General features: G+C 41.0%; 1 protein-coding gene across 1 annotated transcript in view; it reads right to left on the bottom strand.

Annotated features, from left to right (window-relative positions):
* Window positions 1-15,815, bottom strand: part of AGPS (alkylglycerone phosphate synthase) — a 317,568-nt gene that overhangs the window by 169,590 nt on the left and 132,163 nt on the right. Inside the window, exons 9-10 of the mRNA XM_077448089.1 lie at window positions 12,798-12,923; window positions 5,568-5,676 (exon numbers count right to left, since the gene is read on the bottom strand). Of these exons, the coding sequence (XP_077304215.1) occupies window positions 5,568-5,676; window positions 12,798-12,923 (235 nt within the window). The remainder of the gene's footprint in view (window positions 1-5,567; window positions 5,677-12,797; window positions 12,924-15,815) is intronic.

Below are 15,815 nucleotides of genomic sequence, written 5' to 3'. Positions count from 1 at the left end.
CCAGGACAGGCAAGTGTTCTATTATTAAAAGCCAGCCACTGCAGTACGTGTAGCTGCTGGTTTTTATTTTTTGGGGCGCACCTCCACTTTAAAGGGGGTAAATCCTTTTGGGACTAAAGTGGTTGAAGAGGCATTTTTATGCATTAAAGTGCATTGCGTTAAAGTAATAATGACTTTGAATGAATTGTTCACTCACCAAAAAAGCAACAGCATACTACAAAGCACTGAATTCACATGTGCCCATTGTGGTATTCTATAATGCAGGTAGATTTTTTTAGTTGTTTATATGTATGTGCTCGGATGAAATTTTAAATGAATGGTAGTGCATCACAATGCACATATACCATTTCATTAGGTTAAAGCAAATCGCAAATGATTGCCATCCCTCCAACTTCCCACAGAACAAAATCTTGAACTTGCATCTTAAATCTTAGCACAATCTCATTTCTTGTAAATTAGATCTGCTCCTCGACTGCCTGTCTTGGTATCACTCGAGAGCAGTTATAAAGAGACAAATTAAAAATTATCACAATAACAGTCAACTTTATTGAGTGCTGTGTACAATTTATATACATCAAATTTCCCAAGGAAGAGTATATTACCGGTAGAAATCACAATGATGAATGTGCTGCAGAATGCAAATTAATTTGATATATACATCCACAAATACATACCCTAGGAACCCTATAGAGAGAAAGCAAAGCGTCCTCACAGCTAAAGTGCAGAATGAACATTTTAAAAGCAGCGAGGCTGCGGGGTTAAAAGGTTATGGTGACATTATTAAATGTTATCCGCAAGGTCAATGGGCAATAAAACGCCACCATAACTGTATGGAGGATTTAAAAGGCTGTGAACATTATAACTACGCTGTAAGATATACAACTGATGTAATTGTATTATACTGCAATATAACTGTCAGTGCTATAAATCTGAACACTCTGCATTCTTACGGAAAAAAAAAGTACAAGTTCAGTCATAGGACTGCTTGGGTTTGTTGTTTTTTTATTCTTTCCTTCTTTTAATTCATCACCTCAAAAAGCGTCTTTTGCCATCTATCACAATTATTGGTATGACCTGATTCGTCCTCCTCTAGGGGAAAAGAGATAATGTAATAAAACTGCAGAACATCTACGTTTCCTTAAATTGTAAACAAGCAACAGCCTAGGAATTCATCATTCTCCAAAAAGCTGCAGAGAAATAATCCAGACCAAGGTTAGCACAATGCGAATTTGATCTGGTTCTTGATGAGCCGGACAAAATTTGCACAGTGGTTGGTCCAGTCTGCTGCCTACTGCCCGAAATCCAACGACTGAAAAATCGAAGGAGCCAGGTGGAAAACAGTTAGCTGAAACAGTAGCTGCATCCAATCAGTTGCAGCAGCTGTTGAGGTGTCTTGACAACCATCACAATAAAATAGCTGGAGATTCATCCATATGCGCTGAATGAGACAGATGAGGGAAACTTCGATTTTTTTTTTCGTTCAGCTTGCAGGCTAAATGAAAAAAAAAAAAAAAAAAACTTTATATATGTATGGCCAAGTTTATATTATTGTTGTTATTGAAATATTTCCATAGTGGTCTTTAACTATTAAAACGTTTGACAAAGCAATATTTTGAGGTTACCCGTATCAAAAATCAGCTGCAAACTGATATAGGGCAGGTTTTTCTAAGTTATGCAGGGTTTCTCAACCAGGGTTCCGCAAAGAGGCCCCAGGAGTGTCGCGGCAAAAAGGACAAAAACTAGCACTATACTAACAGATATTGTGCAAATTCAAGTGAACTCGCACAATTTCAAACCCGCAGCAGTGTGAACCTAGGCTCAAAGTCTTTAAAAGGTTCAAGAGTTTGTGTGGTACATTTGTTGTGTGCAGTTTAGCCCATTACACTCAATAGGCTGCCCTATGTGCAACCGTGTGTGCGTATGAAATAACGTTGAAAAAAAAAAAAAATGAAACACAAGTGCATGCTTCATACAGATATAAATCTGCCTCTCACACCATGTCTGCACATGAGTCTCACATGAATGCTCTGTGCGATAGTTGACACTTGTGAGATATAGACACCCCATTTAAAAATTTATCTCGCTGCATTCATGTGCACATAACATATGATGTATGTGCAGTGCGATTTGAAACATACATTTTGTATGGCATACAAATCATATGGCATATGGCATCATATCGCAATACATTTTCCAAAAAATGGTGCATTACCTGATTATTTTTGCAGTTTAAAGTGAACCTGCGTGAACACCTATGCTATGTGATTATAGCAATTGCATGCATTTAGCAATCTATTTCTGGGTGTGGTTAAGATAACATTGACCCCTGCAGCAGACTGGATGTACACAGTGCGAATATATTATAAAATAAAAGAATATGGTGATATACATGTTCATATAAAAAATAAAAAATAAACTGTCACAAAGAAAACACTGCTTTAAACTCAAATGTGCAGAGTAATGAGAAAATAAGCAAGCATAAAGTCCATAAGTGAATAAATCCCAACACCAAAACAGGATACTCTGAGATAAAACTTCTAGATCTTCCACCACGAGTGCTCAGTAGATGGCCACTCACCAGAGTCGTTTGACCCCTTTTTTTTTCACTAATGACATGAATCCGCTCCAATGGTCACTGTAGTAATTTGACGGATCTATCATTTCCGGGTCCATATTTGATAACCCACACCAGGCTTTGCACCTTCGCAGTGAGACGTGGAACGCACGCTACCACCAGGGATCAGCTGATTCACACACACTGTTTACACCTAGTGCCAGGCCCCATCACATGTCAGTGTAACTGCCATCATTGCTGCTGTTTTATTAAAAATTACTATACTATCAGACTTTCCTCCGTGTCTCCTGTGGAGTCATTTTTTACATTCTAGCTCCTTCCTGAGTGACCATTGGAGTGGATTCATGCCATTAGTGGAACCAATCTGGTGTTCCCAAAGTTGCTTTTGACCATCCTGTAAAAAGGGGTCAAAGCACTCGTGGTGGAAGATCAAGTTTTATCTCAGAGTATTCCGTTTTGGTGTTGGGATTTATTCACTTCTGGACTTTTTGCTTGCTTATTTTCTCATTAATGTGCACATTTGAGTTGAGTTTGATGCAGTTTCCTTTGTGTCTTTTTTTTTTTATATGAACATGTATAGCGCTTTATTTTATAATTTCGCACAGTTCTAGCGATTCGTTCACTTTAAAGGGGGCAGCTGTTTGTTTCCATGTTCTCATCCCCACAAGGCACCATTTTTTGGTACACATTTTTTGGATGTACACAGTGTGTTGCTGTGTGAAAACGCACAGGATGTGCTGCATTTCCAGCATTGCTTCAGTGTAAACCAGGGCTCAAACAGATCGAAAAAAAGCAGTCTGACACAATCGCATCCCATGGGTGTGGAGGAAATGAAAGGTTCAGCACCATTTGGGTGTGTATTGCAGCCATAAAAACTGTATGGCTGAAATGGCACCGCACAGAAATTGTGTGTGATGTGCACAGGAATGTGGTAAGATTCCTGTGCGAATCACATACGGTGGGTGTGTGTATGATACAAATATAAATCCACTGTGGTTATATTTGCATGATATATTTCCAGGATGTCATTGTACATGACAAGTAATAAAGTCTAGAATCAAGTAATGTGCAAATGGTCACTTTATAATATTTATGAAAAGCTGGATGTATAAAGATAGTTATTTTAATTGTACAAAATAATTAGCTATTGAAAAACCATCCAAGACTAATCTGCAAGCTGCTCTCTCCATCGATAGTACAGTGTTACTACCAGTAAGGGGGAGGGGTAGCTTCAGGTAAACATTGCAATCAACTAAGTTTTTACAAGAGAATAGGATAGGATAAGGGAGGGGGGTGAAAAGAGGTGGAGACGAGAGAGGCGGGACAAGGCGGGGCTGAGAGTGGAGGAGATAGTTTTATGACTATGGTGTGGACAAGAAGAGGGAGGGGGAGGAAAGAAGAGGTAGAGGGAGAGGGAGGAGAAAGAGGAAAGAGGTATAAAGGAGGGGGGGGACGGAGGGGAGGAGGAAGTGGGAGGGAAAGGGGTAGGAGGAAGAGGGAGAGGGAGGACGAGGACGAGGACAGCTGAATACAGACACAGAGGAGGAGACCTGTGGATGACGCAGGCACGCATTTAGACCACGGTATCTTGGCTCAGCAGCCAAGATAACTGTGGTCTGTTCTCAGGGGGGAAGCCAGGAGCTGGCATGATCAAACGGGTATTATAAGATATACAGAGAAGTAATGCAAAAAGCAAAAGCACCGAGCTGCAGCTTTCCCATTAAAAGGGACAGGATCAGCATAATTTTCTCATCGCCACCACGATCTGCTGGTCTTTCACTTGATTTTGATTTTAATTGTTTCACTGTCAAACAGACTAACATGGATTCCGGAGTTGACAGCTATCTTTATCGTTTTATATTGATTACAATTGGGTGGAGGACACTGAGACAGAGCACCGGTCACCAGATTCCATGCCTGGATATATCTGTTCCCTGCAGTAAGTGCTGCACCTGGTTCTTCTCAGTGTCCATGGAGAACTGTGCATGGGAGTGACGTTCTTGTGGCTCGGATATTCAACAGGCTGTGGCCCACAAACCCGGAAGGAAGACCACGTGGAGCTGGAAACAGATTTTTTTTTTTTTGTGTGTGTGCGAGGTTTACATGTGCTTTAAAGTAGAACTTAACTGTACCTGAGCACCACAAACTGAAAACATTGGTTAATTCATTCTTAATTATCAAAGCAAACTCACCCATCCATCTGTGTCTCCATGCTTTATTTTGTTGAGAAATCACTTTGAAAAACACCCTCAGTATTTCTGGCCATGGTCATCTTGAATAAGGACAGATGATTCATGTAGCACATGGGTACTCAACATGTGGCCCTCCAGCTGTTGCAGGACTTCAAGTCCCATGAGGCAGTGCAAGGCTGACAGTTGCAAGCATGACTCCCAAAGGGGCATTATGGGCTTTTGTAGTTCTGCAACAATCAGAGGGCCACAGGCTGAGAATCCATGATGTAGCATTTGCTCCTGGAATTCATCTACCCTTAGCTCAGGCAGACAGGAGGGTGTGCTTAGCTGAGAAAAACCCTCCTCTCGGCAAAAGAAAAAACAAAAAATTCTGATGAAGACTCTTGGTATGTATAACATTTTGGCCTAAGCCAGAAAGCAGAATGTCAAAAAAGATTAAATCAAGTAAATATTATATACCAAGTTTTTATTCCTGCCCAACCTCAGGCTGAGGGATGGACAAGACTTTTATGTTACGTAACTGCAGCAGATAGAAATCAGGTTTTTCATAAACCTCAGTACTGGATGAAATTAAATTTATGCTGTATCGGGTAAAACAGTTTGTTATCATACATTTATCTATATATTTAGTTGACTGCCTGGATCAGCTTTAAAATAATACATTTTTATCTGTGCCTATTATAATTATACATAATCCTGGTGTTAATTTGCTTTTGTGTCTTCAGCTTTCATTACTTGTTGGCTAGCAGTTTATCGCAAAACACAGATATTGCAGTTTTATCCTAAACGCATTCTCATACCTTCAGACCCCATAATGAAATGGTATATATCCGGCCCTGTAGACATTCTTGGTCCCTGGCAGCTTTTTTCCACAACACCTTTTGGTGTTACCACTTTTAAGTGCACAACCTGAAAAACATAAAAATAAAAGAAAAATAAAAACAATGCTGAAATAGAAAAAATGCTAGATTTTCATCACATCCTCCATCTTCAGGGTACCTTTTCGGAAAATTGGACTTCAGTCCTAATCCTTCAGTACAATACAGGTTATAGCATGCCCTTTGAGGCTGCGTTCTGACATTTCTAGTGCATTACTGTATGGCCAACGTACCTCAAAACGGGTTTTAATGTACCCACAGCATTTTACTTTTTTTCAGGGCAGTACACCAGTAAGCACAGATAGTTCATGCCTGTGTTGTGATGTGTTAAAAGAAAGCATGGGCATTGTGTGCTGGTTAGATACATATATAAAAACATATACCCCCATCCAGCTGCCTTTGCAGCTAAAATGGGGGGCGGAGCAATGGGAAAAAAAATCTCAACTGCCAATTTTTACCACCATCCCCCCCACCACATATGTAAACGACCCCCTTATAGGCACTGTGGATAAATTCATCTTCAAATTTACAACAGTCATTGAAATTGCAGCTTTTTTCTACTTACTGCAACAGAATCTTGGCAGCGAGCCAGCACTCGCTTGTAAACATCCAGCAGGTGCTTAGAACGTGTTACAAATCAAAGGAAATCAACTCTCTAGTCTTTGTTGTGACCTTTGAGAATTCCTTCAAAGTACCAGCAGCTACAAAGGTTAGAGATTGCTTGGTTTGAAGCCGTGCAGTGTTGCAGTGCCTCTAAATTTTAAATAGCAATGATGCACTAAGGCAGGGGTCTCCCAACTTTCTAAACTAAAGGCCAATTTACTGTCCTTCAGACTTTAAGGAGCCGCACTTTGGCCAGCGAAAATAGAAAAACGTCCTGGCGTCAGTAAACAATGCCCCACCATTGGTGTCAGTGGGAGGAAAAAAGCCCCCAACACTGGCGCCACTGGGCGGAAGAGCGCCCCAACACTGGCGCCACTGGGCGGAAGAGCGCCCCAACACTGGCGCCACTGGGCGGAAGAGCGCCCCAACACTGGCGCCACTGGGCGGAAGAGCGCCCCAACACTGGCGCCACTGGGCGGAAGAGCGCCCCAACACTGGCGCCACTGGGCGGAAGAGCGCCCCAACATTGTGGCCATTGGGCGGAATAGGGCCCCATCCTTGGTATGAGTGGGAGGAAAAGTGTTCCATTGTTAGCGTCAGAGGAAAGATTTATGCCCCCATTGTTGGTGTCAGTAGGAGGAATAGTACCTCTAGGACCAGAGAAGGGACAAGCAAAGGGCCGCAGTTGGGAGACCACTGCAATAAGGCAATGCAAACAAGTTGCAGTGCGCCACAACCCACTATATCTCTTGAGGTATGTTGCATTCCAAATTTTGCCACATTTGTTTTTTGGACCAATCGGTTCTAATGCAGGGTTTCTTAATCAAGTATTTAATCATGTATTTAGTAGGCTACCTGCAGTTCAGCTTTAAAATACAATTTATAACTTAGAGGCTCAACCATCCCCTCTTTAAACTAGGTATCTCAAATAAAGAGACACAGTTCCTGCTACATGAGCAGAAGTCTGTTACTTAGCCATTTATCTGAAAACTATTTACCACCCAACAGATCAAAGAATGGCAAAAACAGGCAGGAGACAGTTAAAGCATTTCATTTTAAAGAGCTCTTCCCTAGCATCCTCAATCATCTCTGCCAATTAAAACACCTCTTCCCCCAAGAGGCACAACAATTGATTACTCATTTTTAAACTTCCCTAAATGAGTACCTCCTTTCGGGGAAGACATCCAGATACAAGGGACTTGAATCCTCAATACATTTATCAGTGCCTGCACAATGACTTGCAGAGACTGTAAAGAGGAGGTCTGGTGTTTAGGGACACCAACAAATACATCATCGCTGTGGTTTATCCAGACAGACACACTGTAATCAAAGATTTCATAGGAAAATAGCTTCCAAATTATGATCAAAAATGATCTGTAAAAGAAAAATCAAAAAAGAATCTACTATATATTTTTGCTCACAGCAAACACATTCTCTATTATATTTTTCATGAGGTAATAAAGAAAGAAAAGGAAGTTGGCTGACTGCTATGGGCTGCATGGAATGTTTCCGTCACACAGCGTAATAAGTACATCTAATTTGCTTAAATTGTACATAAACTATTTTCAAGATGTTTGGCTTCACGATTTAGCCTATACAGTGTTTTTTTTTTGTAGGCAAATAAATTTTGCCGTGAATCTGTGGCAATGTTTATTACTTGGAGATCCTTACAGTAACTACACTTCCTGTTGCAGGCTTGCAAAGGTAAGCCACTGCAATTGTACAATACACACTCTTGTCAACCTGCTGTGTGAGCTCCTTCATTTGACTGCTATCAGATAGGCAGCCCACTAGCCAACTGAAGGATTGAACAAGACGGCGCCATGTCATGATGTCAGAAACATTAGAGGTCACCCAGGATTCTCATTTGGGCATTTTGAGGAACTCTGGGTGTATGTTTTGAGCGAAGAAAACTGGTTTTGTCAGGACTGGTAAATCCTTGTATGGGTTCTGGAACCCAAAGGATTTGGACTCTCTAAAGCCTCTGGGTTCCAGAACCCATACAAGGATAGGTAAAAGTGTAGTAAAAGGATCAAAGGGCTTTATTAAAAACATTATTTACTCACAAAATAAAATTTAAAAAAGTGCATATAGTACATGAGAAAAAGCCCACTCAACACAGTCACAAGAAAAGGATGGACGAGCAGCCACAGAGTCTGGATCACTGTATGGCCAGGTGAAGAGCTGGGCTGGATGCCAGAAGTCTCTGCTGCTCCTGCTCAGCTCGCTCAATCCCAAGGACAGCTATTGGTGGACGATGGTCTCCTGTAAAAGTGGGGGTCGCAGGGCACATTTCATGGACTCCTCCTTCAGGATTGACCAAGGGCTGGAGGTATCATTATTCTCAATACTGTATTGAGAGAAATTAAATCTCCAACCCTGGGTCAATGGGATGCCGGCAACAAGCATCCTGTTAGTGCGGGTGTACGCCGCTCGTTTAGCAAGAGTGCCGACTGCAGGTCATGGCTCCACCTTCCCTTGGAGATTAACTGCCGCAGGAGCAGTGAGTTTGTGAACAGATACTGAGAAAGTGTCTGTTCTACCCTTAAGGAGAGGTGATCTGACCAAGCCGTAGCCTCAAAGATAGTGCTGAATAGGAAGGAGCCTGTGCAGCCCCAAGCTGGGCAGTTAGTCATGAGGCTGAATGCGTGACTGAGATTAAGTAGTAAGTATGTGCCGAGAGGCAGTTGTGTCTGTCACACACAAAAAAAAAAAGCTTCTGTGGAAAAATCCAAATGTAGACTAAAGTAACTAAAAAGAGCGAAGAAAGTCCTTAAAATGAATGTTGGCAACTGTGCTGCATCCTTGGAAGAACTACACTTGAGCTAAATCCCTAAAAGTAGACAGGCTATTCAAACTAGTTAATATGGCAATATGAAAGGAAACAGCAGATTCTCCTCTAGGTCTGAACTGTGATCAGTGGAAAAAAGTAGGTAAAGTAAAAAAATATAAACATAATTTAAGCAGAACTTTACCGAAAACAACTTGATAAATAGGTTCTTCAGCAAGGAACATACATTCCTCATTATTATGCTATCAAAATTAGTGTGTGCTGTAAATTGCCTCCAACATTGCTCCAGTTTTTTCTTTCTGGAGGCTGCCAGCCCCTTAACAGCAGTAAATCAAAGTAGAATTAAACCCATCGATTTAATGGGTTAAAAAAAAGTTACATTCCTGGAATGCCAGTATTGTTAATGGATGCATTTGCTTGTGTCCTCAACCAACGGTCAAACCAACAAATGGCTGGTGTCATAACTGATCCCATGTGCGGCACCATGACAGTTGCAGATCAAACTGAAGCAGCTTTCTTGGCTATAAAGGATAGGAGGGTTTAATACCACTTTAAGACTGTCAGCTGATCGGCCTCTACAAATTAGGCAGTGCCTATAAATGTCTAAAAATGGAGAGCAAATGAGTATGTGCAGAGTAGGTTAAGGCAGTGCATTACTGGAAGTAACTGTCCGCTTGTTACTTTAGACCCTTGTTCAGCATTGACTGACAGATGGAACCTTTATGCCTTCCTCTTGTTTCCCTGTTGAATGTTTAGATCATCAGACCCTTCCTCTAGTTTTGGAGATGGGGGGGGGAATGGGGGTTCTCATGATTCAGCATTCAGAGGCAAAGCAAGTCAGAAGTACCTCGTTTAGATATGCATGTAGATAAGGGAACTCCACTTTGTAATAATATTGTAATCCCTTTTGGTGATCTCTGTAAACGAATGTATTGCATGTCCTTTTACAGTTTTCACTGGGCTTAAGGTGTTCAAGAAGTAAAAAAAAGAGAAAAAAAAAAAAAAGAGAAAGAAAGAGGTCAATAGACCTCAAAAGGTTTGAGGTGTAGCGTATCCACAGTTTCATGTTGTGTCAAATTTAATTTGGGCATTTTTTAATTATTACATATAAAAAAGGAGGTAAGGTAACAGCGCTAAAATAACACAAAGAAAAACACTAGTAGCTGGCACAGTTCATTGATCATCAAACTTAAAAAATATATATAGTCCAAGCTGCAGCGCTTAGACAAGTTCCATCATTGAAGAGACCAATGTGAGGAGACCTCCACCTTTTCCAAGGAGTGCAGGAAAGATCACCCAACACCCATGTGTATCGAATCTGCTTACCAGATCACAACTAGAGAAGAGCATCAAAAAATTGTCAGCCACTCCTCACTGTTCTAAAGCATTCCTCACATTGGTCTCTTGAATGATGGAACTTATCCAAGCGCTGCACGTTGGACTATATAGATTTTTAAATTGTTACTCTACACCTTCGCGAAAAACAAAATGTGACTAAAAGGTGTAAAAGTGCACTAATCATGGGGTCACTAAAGATGACAAATTTAAATTAAATTGCACAAAAATATATAAAAAAAATAAAATAAAAAAAGAGCTACACGTCTTCCAGTCCGGTTAAGCCAAAGATATGAAGTAATTGCTTATATATATTAGAGCACAGTCTATAGTTTCAATCAACAATTGTGTAAAACATTTCCGATATCCAATTTTAATTAAAGTGCTTAGTGCAAATAAATATATAAATATTTTGTAAAGAAATACAACTTCATTCGTCTCCCCTGCCTGTTAGGAGCACGTTCATATACCTTGCACCATCATAACTTACTGTAATGGCAAAACCTTTAATGACTTCAATATTTTCCAAAACCGGTTCTATTTTTACAGCAATTGTATCACAACTCTTCCAATTAATCGGCACTGCTATCGGCAATCATGTAATTATGCACATCACTAACTGCATATCGTTTACGGTTTTGCATTGGTATGAAATATAGCAAAATATTTCTTTACTACTAGGTATTCATTCAATTATGTCTTTTACATACCCTTTTACAATGCAGTGCTGCACTGCTGAGCTGCACAGACTTCCGTGGACTTCCCATACATTAATCCCCGAGTCAATGTAAGGTATATCCCATGGATGTCCCTGCATCTTAGTGGCATTGGTGGGGCAAGAATACACTTAGCAAGCTCAGTGCAGGGAGATGTTAATACTACCATGCCATTTCTATAGTGACACGTGATCAAAATTGTGCATATATTTTTTCTTGTAAGTGTTAACGAAGGGCTAAACTATTGAACTGTGATTTCAGTTGCTTTTTAAACCAGGATAGAAACATTTTATTGAATGTATAAAAGGTTCCTAAGGACGTCACTCATTTGTCTCAATATACTGTACATGTACTATACTGGACTATTTTATGTTATGAATCGAATCCTCACCTGTACAGCAGAAGGTCTACAAATGTTATACTATATTGAACTTCTACTCACTGGAGGTTTACAAATATACAACCAAAGCAGTTTATGTAGCTATATTTGGTGGGCCATTCTTAACAGCCAAGATGCAGGTAAAATGAAAAATGATAGGAGACATGACAAAACCCTTCGAGAGCAACTTAACAGAGTAAAGTGCTGCTGTGGTCGAATGCGTCTGACTCTGCAGTGTGCCCTTATGTCCTCAGCTTCTTGGAAAGCCAATAAAACAATACATGGCATGGAAGCGATGCATACATCTACAAACACAACAGGACATCTGAGAGATTAAAGTATGCAAATACAAACTCTTTACTTTACACAACTAAATGTGATTTGTATGCATTGATTACAAGCTAATTTGTAAATGTCATGGATAAAAGTCATGGTATATCTCATTAACTTGGAGCTGTGTGCAGGTAGCCTATATAAAACTCTATGGAGACGCTGTGGCTGTATGAACAGTCCTAGGTCCTAATTTGACAGGTAGGTGCATGGCCCCGAACGCAGCCACACAAACCACTTATCCACACTGTACATGTCACAGTGGCAGCGTGACTGAGCACCTAATTATACTTTTTACCAGGGTGGATAAAAAAAAAAAAAAAATAATAATTTTTTTTTAAATCGGATTTTATTAAAAGCATTAGTTAACCCAACCCCCCCCCCCAAAAAAAATAAAAAAAATAAAATAAAAAAAAGTGATCCTGTTCCCTTAAAGCACGTTAGGCTTTAATGCTTATGCTGTGTAATTTGGCCCCTTCTATCACCTAAAAAACCTGGCTATACCCTCCCCCTGTAAACTGACCATGGTATATCATGGCTGCTGAGCCCTGACACTGTGGTCAGTTTATGTGCCGCCGTCAACCGCAGCCCTGAGGATGACGGAGGCACGTAAAGGGAGGGAGGGGAGACATTAAAATGACCCTGGTGGTTTGAGCACAGCACAGGTTCAATTTAAAGCAACAGAGAACCGATAAATACTGTATTCAGCTATAAATTCACATCAAATATTTTGAAGAGAAGCCTGAAGGCAAATAATATGTTTGACGTGACTGCATTAAAGTCAAACAACTTTCAATCTGCTTAAACCTTTTATATCAGTCCTTCATAACGCTAAGGTCTGCATGGAAATAGGATTTACTCCATCATTAGACATGGGGAAAAATAAGATCACAGAGAAAGGAAACTGTATCATTTAGATGATTTTACAACATTTAAGAAACATTGCGTGAGAAAGGAAAAAAAAAAAAAAAAAAAAAACACGGAGAAAACTACATTACCAGATCTTCAATGTTTCCATAAATGTTCTTCTTCATGCCCGATGCCCGTGTGGCTACCCAGCCCCCCAACGTGCTAAACTCCATGGAATCTGGCTCATGGCCTGTGCAGTACCCACTCTCCCCGAGCTGAAAGACATCACATAAAAGATTAACATCTGAACTTAAAGCTTATCTATGGTCAAAAAAAAAAAAAAATCATATATTAATTTCCACATTGTTTTTCAATTATTTCTAGCCTACTCCTATTCTTCTGAACAATCTTGGTTTTTGAACTTACTTTGTGAAGATCCGCACACTTTTAGCTCCTTGAATTCTGTGACACGTATTCACTATGCCCTAGAACTAGGCAATGCTGTGTCATCCATTTAACAGAGCATGCCTTCTTAACTACAGAGGTGCCGAGGGGAGGAGTTTCAGGAGGTGGAGTCAGTACAGGAATTACTGCTTGCAGGCAGCAAGATACCATGGGATATGTAGTCCTTAGAAAGTGAAACATAAGGGAAGCTGCAAAGCATGCAGGGAATCCAGGAAGTTGTAGAGAGATAGCCAGCAGACAGGAAGAACTCACAATATGAAAGGAGGTTTTTCAAATAAGCCGATACTGGATTGTCAAAAATAAAAATTATTTGTATTACAATGCTGAAGTTATAAAATTACAGTACATTGGGACCATAGAACTTTAAACCACTTGCCATACAGCAAAATGACGATGGCAAAGTGGTTGCAATATCCTGACCAGACCTCATATGACGTGGTCAAGATAACCAGCCACTGCTCGCCCTTGGTGGCGTGCATCGCGGCGATCATTGTTGCGGCCCGTCAGTCTGACACACCATAACTCCGATCTAGGTAAAGAGTCTCAGATGTTGATCAGCTGTGTCCAATCATGATGTAAACAGGAAGAGCCGTTTATTGGCTTTTCCTCACTCGCATCTGAATGACGCGAGTAGAGGAGAGCAGATTGGCTGCTCCTCTGATGGGGGGGATGTCTGTGCCGATTGTTTACGACCAGGACCACCAGGGATGGCCACCACTGATGACCACCAGGATGGCATCCCTGGTGCCCATGGGTGGCAATGTGTGCCCAAACTTGATGCCAATCAGTGCTCACCCACCAATACCTGCCAGTGCCTCCAAATCCGTGTCATCTATCAGTGTCAGTGCCACCTATCTGTGCATAGCCATGCCCATCAGTGAAGGAGAAAACCTATTTATTTATCTTTTTATCTTTTATAACAAACACATTTTCGGTCTTTTTTTTATTTGTTTAGCACAAAATAAAAACCGGAGAGGTGATCAAATACCAGCAAAATAAAGCTCCATTTGTGGGAAAGGGGGGGGGGGGGGGGGGGAGAGTGCCTGGTATTGTAGTGGTTTAATGAAATATACTGTATAGCGCATTTGGATATATTGTATATTGTGTTCAGAAATGGGTTTTCTAGGCTCTTTTTCATGTTACAACGCTGGTGCTCTTGGGAGGAAAACATTTTTTATTTTTATTTTTTTGCCAGAAAACCTCTCAAAAAACACAAAACAAAGGGGTTTAATTTTCGGCCTCTGAATGCAGAGCTAAAAATATGCCTCTAAACAACCTAATGTGCATTTTTTTGTGTGCATGGACCCTAAAAGCTGAACTCCAGGCAGATAAAGTCACAACTGAACGTAGCTCCGTTAATAAAAAAAAAGGATTAAATATATTCATAATTGCCTAAAATGGACCTGGTTAAGTGGTTAGGAGCAACTAGTAGAAAATGGTTGTTGCGCTTGAAAGTTTATTTATTGATCAGAAATGTCAGATACAGCCAACACATTTCATAGCATTTTAGGGAAATTGACTCCCCGTTCTTTAGGGCTTAAACAATATGTAACAGAATCGGGAAGGAATGTGCTAAAATTGCAAATGCAACAGTAAGGGCAGTCAACTGGATTTAACAGATCTACACACAGGTTACTATCATTACGGCTCTACCACCTTAAAAAGAAAGAAAGGAGGGGCGACCGCTTTATTCATTAAGTGAGAAGTATAGCCAAAGCTTTTTTGGCGGTAGTTCTATTATGGAACACAGGAGTACAGTTTGTTCTGCACTCATGTGACCCATTCTCAGCTGAAGATTGCCGTCAGCTGACGTTACAGAAGCGGCTTAAGCTCTGAAAAGATCCCAACGATATAGTCTGAATCTACCCAGACTGCACCAGCATCTGGCTCAACCTCTCAGTGAGTACTGAAGGGGCAGAGCAGAGAGATGGTGATAGACAGTCATCAGCTCTCTGCAGCCTGCAGATCAAGAGCTGAGCGATCAGCGGTGTTTGATCGCTCAGTTCTCGGTCTGGAGCCGAGGGGACAGATGCAGCATTGGACCAATGTTATATTCAACTAGGTGAGCAGAATTATTTTATTTATTTATTAATTTTTTTTTTTTAACAAGAAACCCAAACTTCTCTTTAAGGCTACTTTCACACTGGGGCGTTGCGGGCGCTGGCGGTAAAGAGGCGCTATATTTAACAGGACTTTACAGTTGTTTTCGCTGCACTATTCGCCCGCTAGCGGGGCAGTTTTAACCCCCACTAGCAGCAGAAAAAGGGTTAAGACTGCCCGCTAAGCGCTGCTTGGCAGGTGGATTTGCAGCGCTGCCCCATTGTTTTCTATGGGAAGGGGCGCTTTAGGAACGGTAAATACACCACTCCTACAGAGCTCCAAAGATGTGGCTTGCAGGACTTTGACCGTCCTGCAAGCGCACCGCTCCAGTGCAAAAGCCCTCGGACTTTCACACTGGAGAGACAGCAGCATCTGTTTCAGGGTGCTTTGCAGGCGCCATGTTTAGAGCTGTAGCGCCTGCAAAGCGCCCCAGTGTGAAAGGGGCCCAACTCCAGCCAAAACAACATGTGTGTGGAATAAATAAAACCAATGTCAGTGTTTATTGATGGTCTGGGTCCCTATTAAAGCCATTTCCCCTTACTTCTGGCCAGGATGCAGTGGGGATATAGAATGTAAAAAGACAAAACAAATGTCTTTGACCA

This window comes from Lithobates pipiens, unplaced genomic scaffold (assembly GCF_037356315.1).
Source record: "Lithobates pipiens isolate NorthernLeopardFrog02 unplaced genomic scaffold, aLitPip1_a1.2 Scaffold_22, whole genome shotgun sequence".
NCBI lineage: Eukaryota > Metazoa > Chordata > Amphibia > Anura > Ranidae > Lithobates > Lithobates pipiens.
The sequence above is the reverse complement of the archived record's forward strand: the minus strand, read 5'-3'. Positions and strand labels throughout refer to the sequence as shown.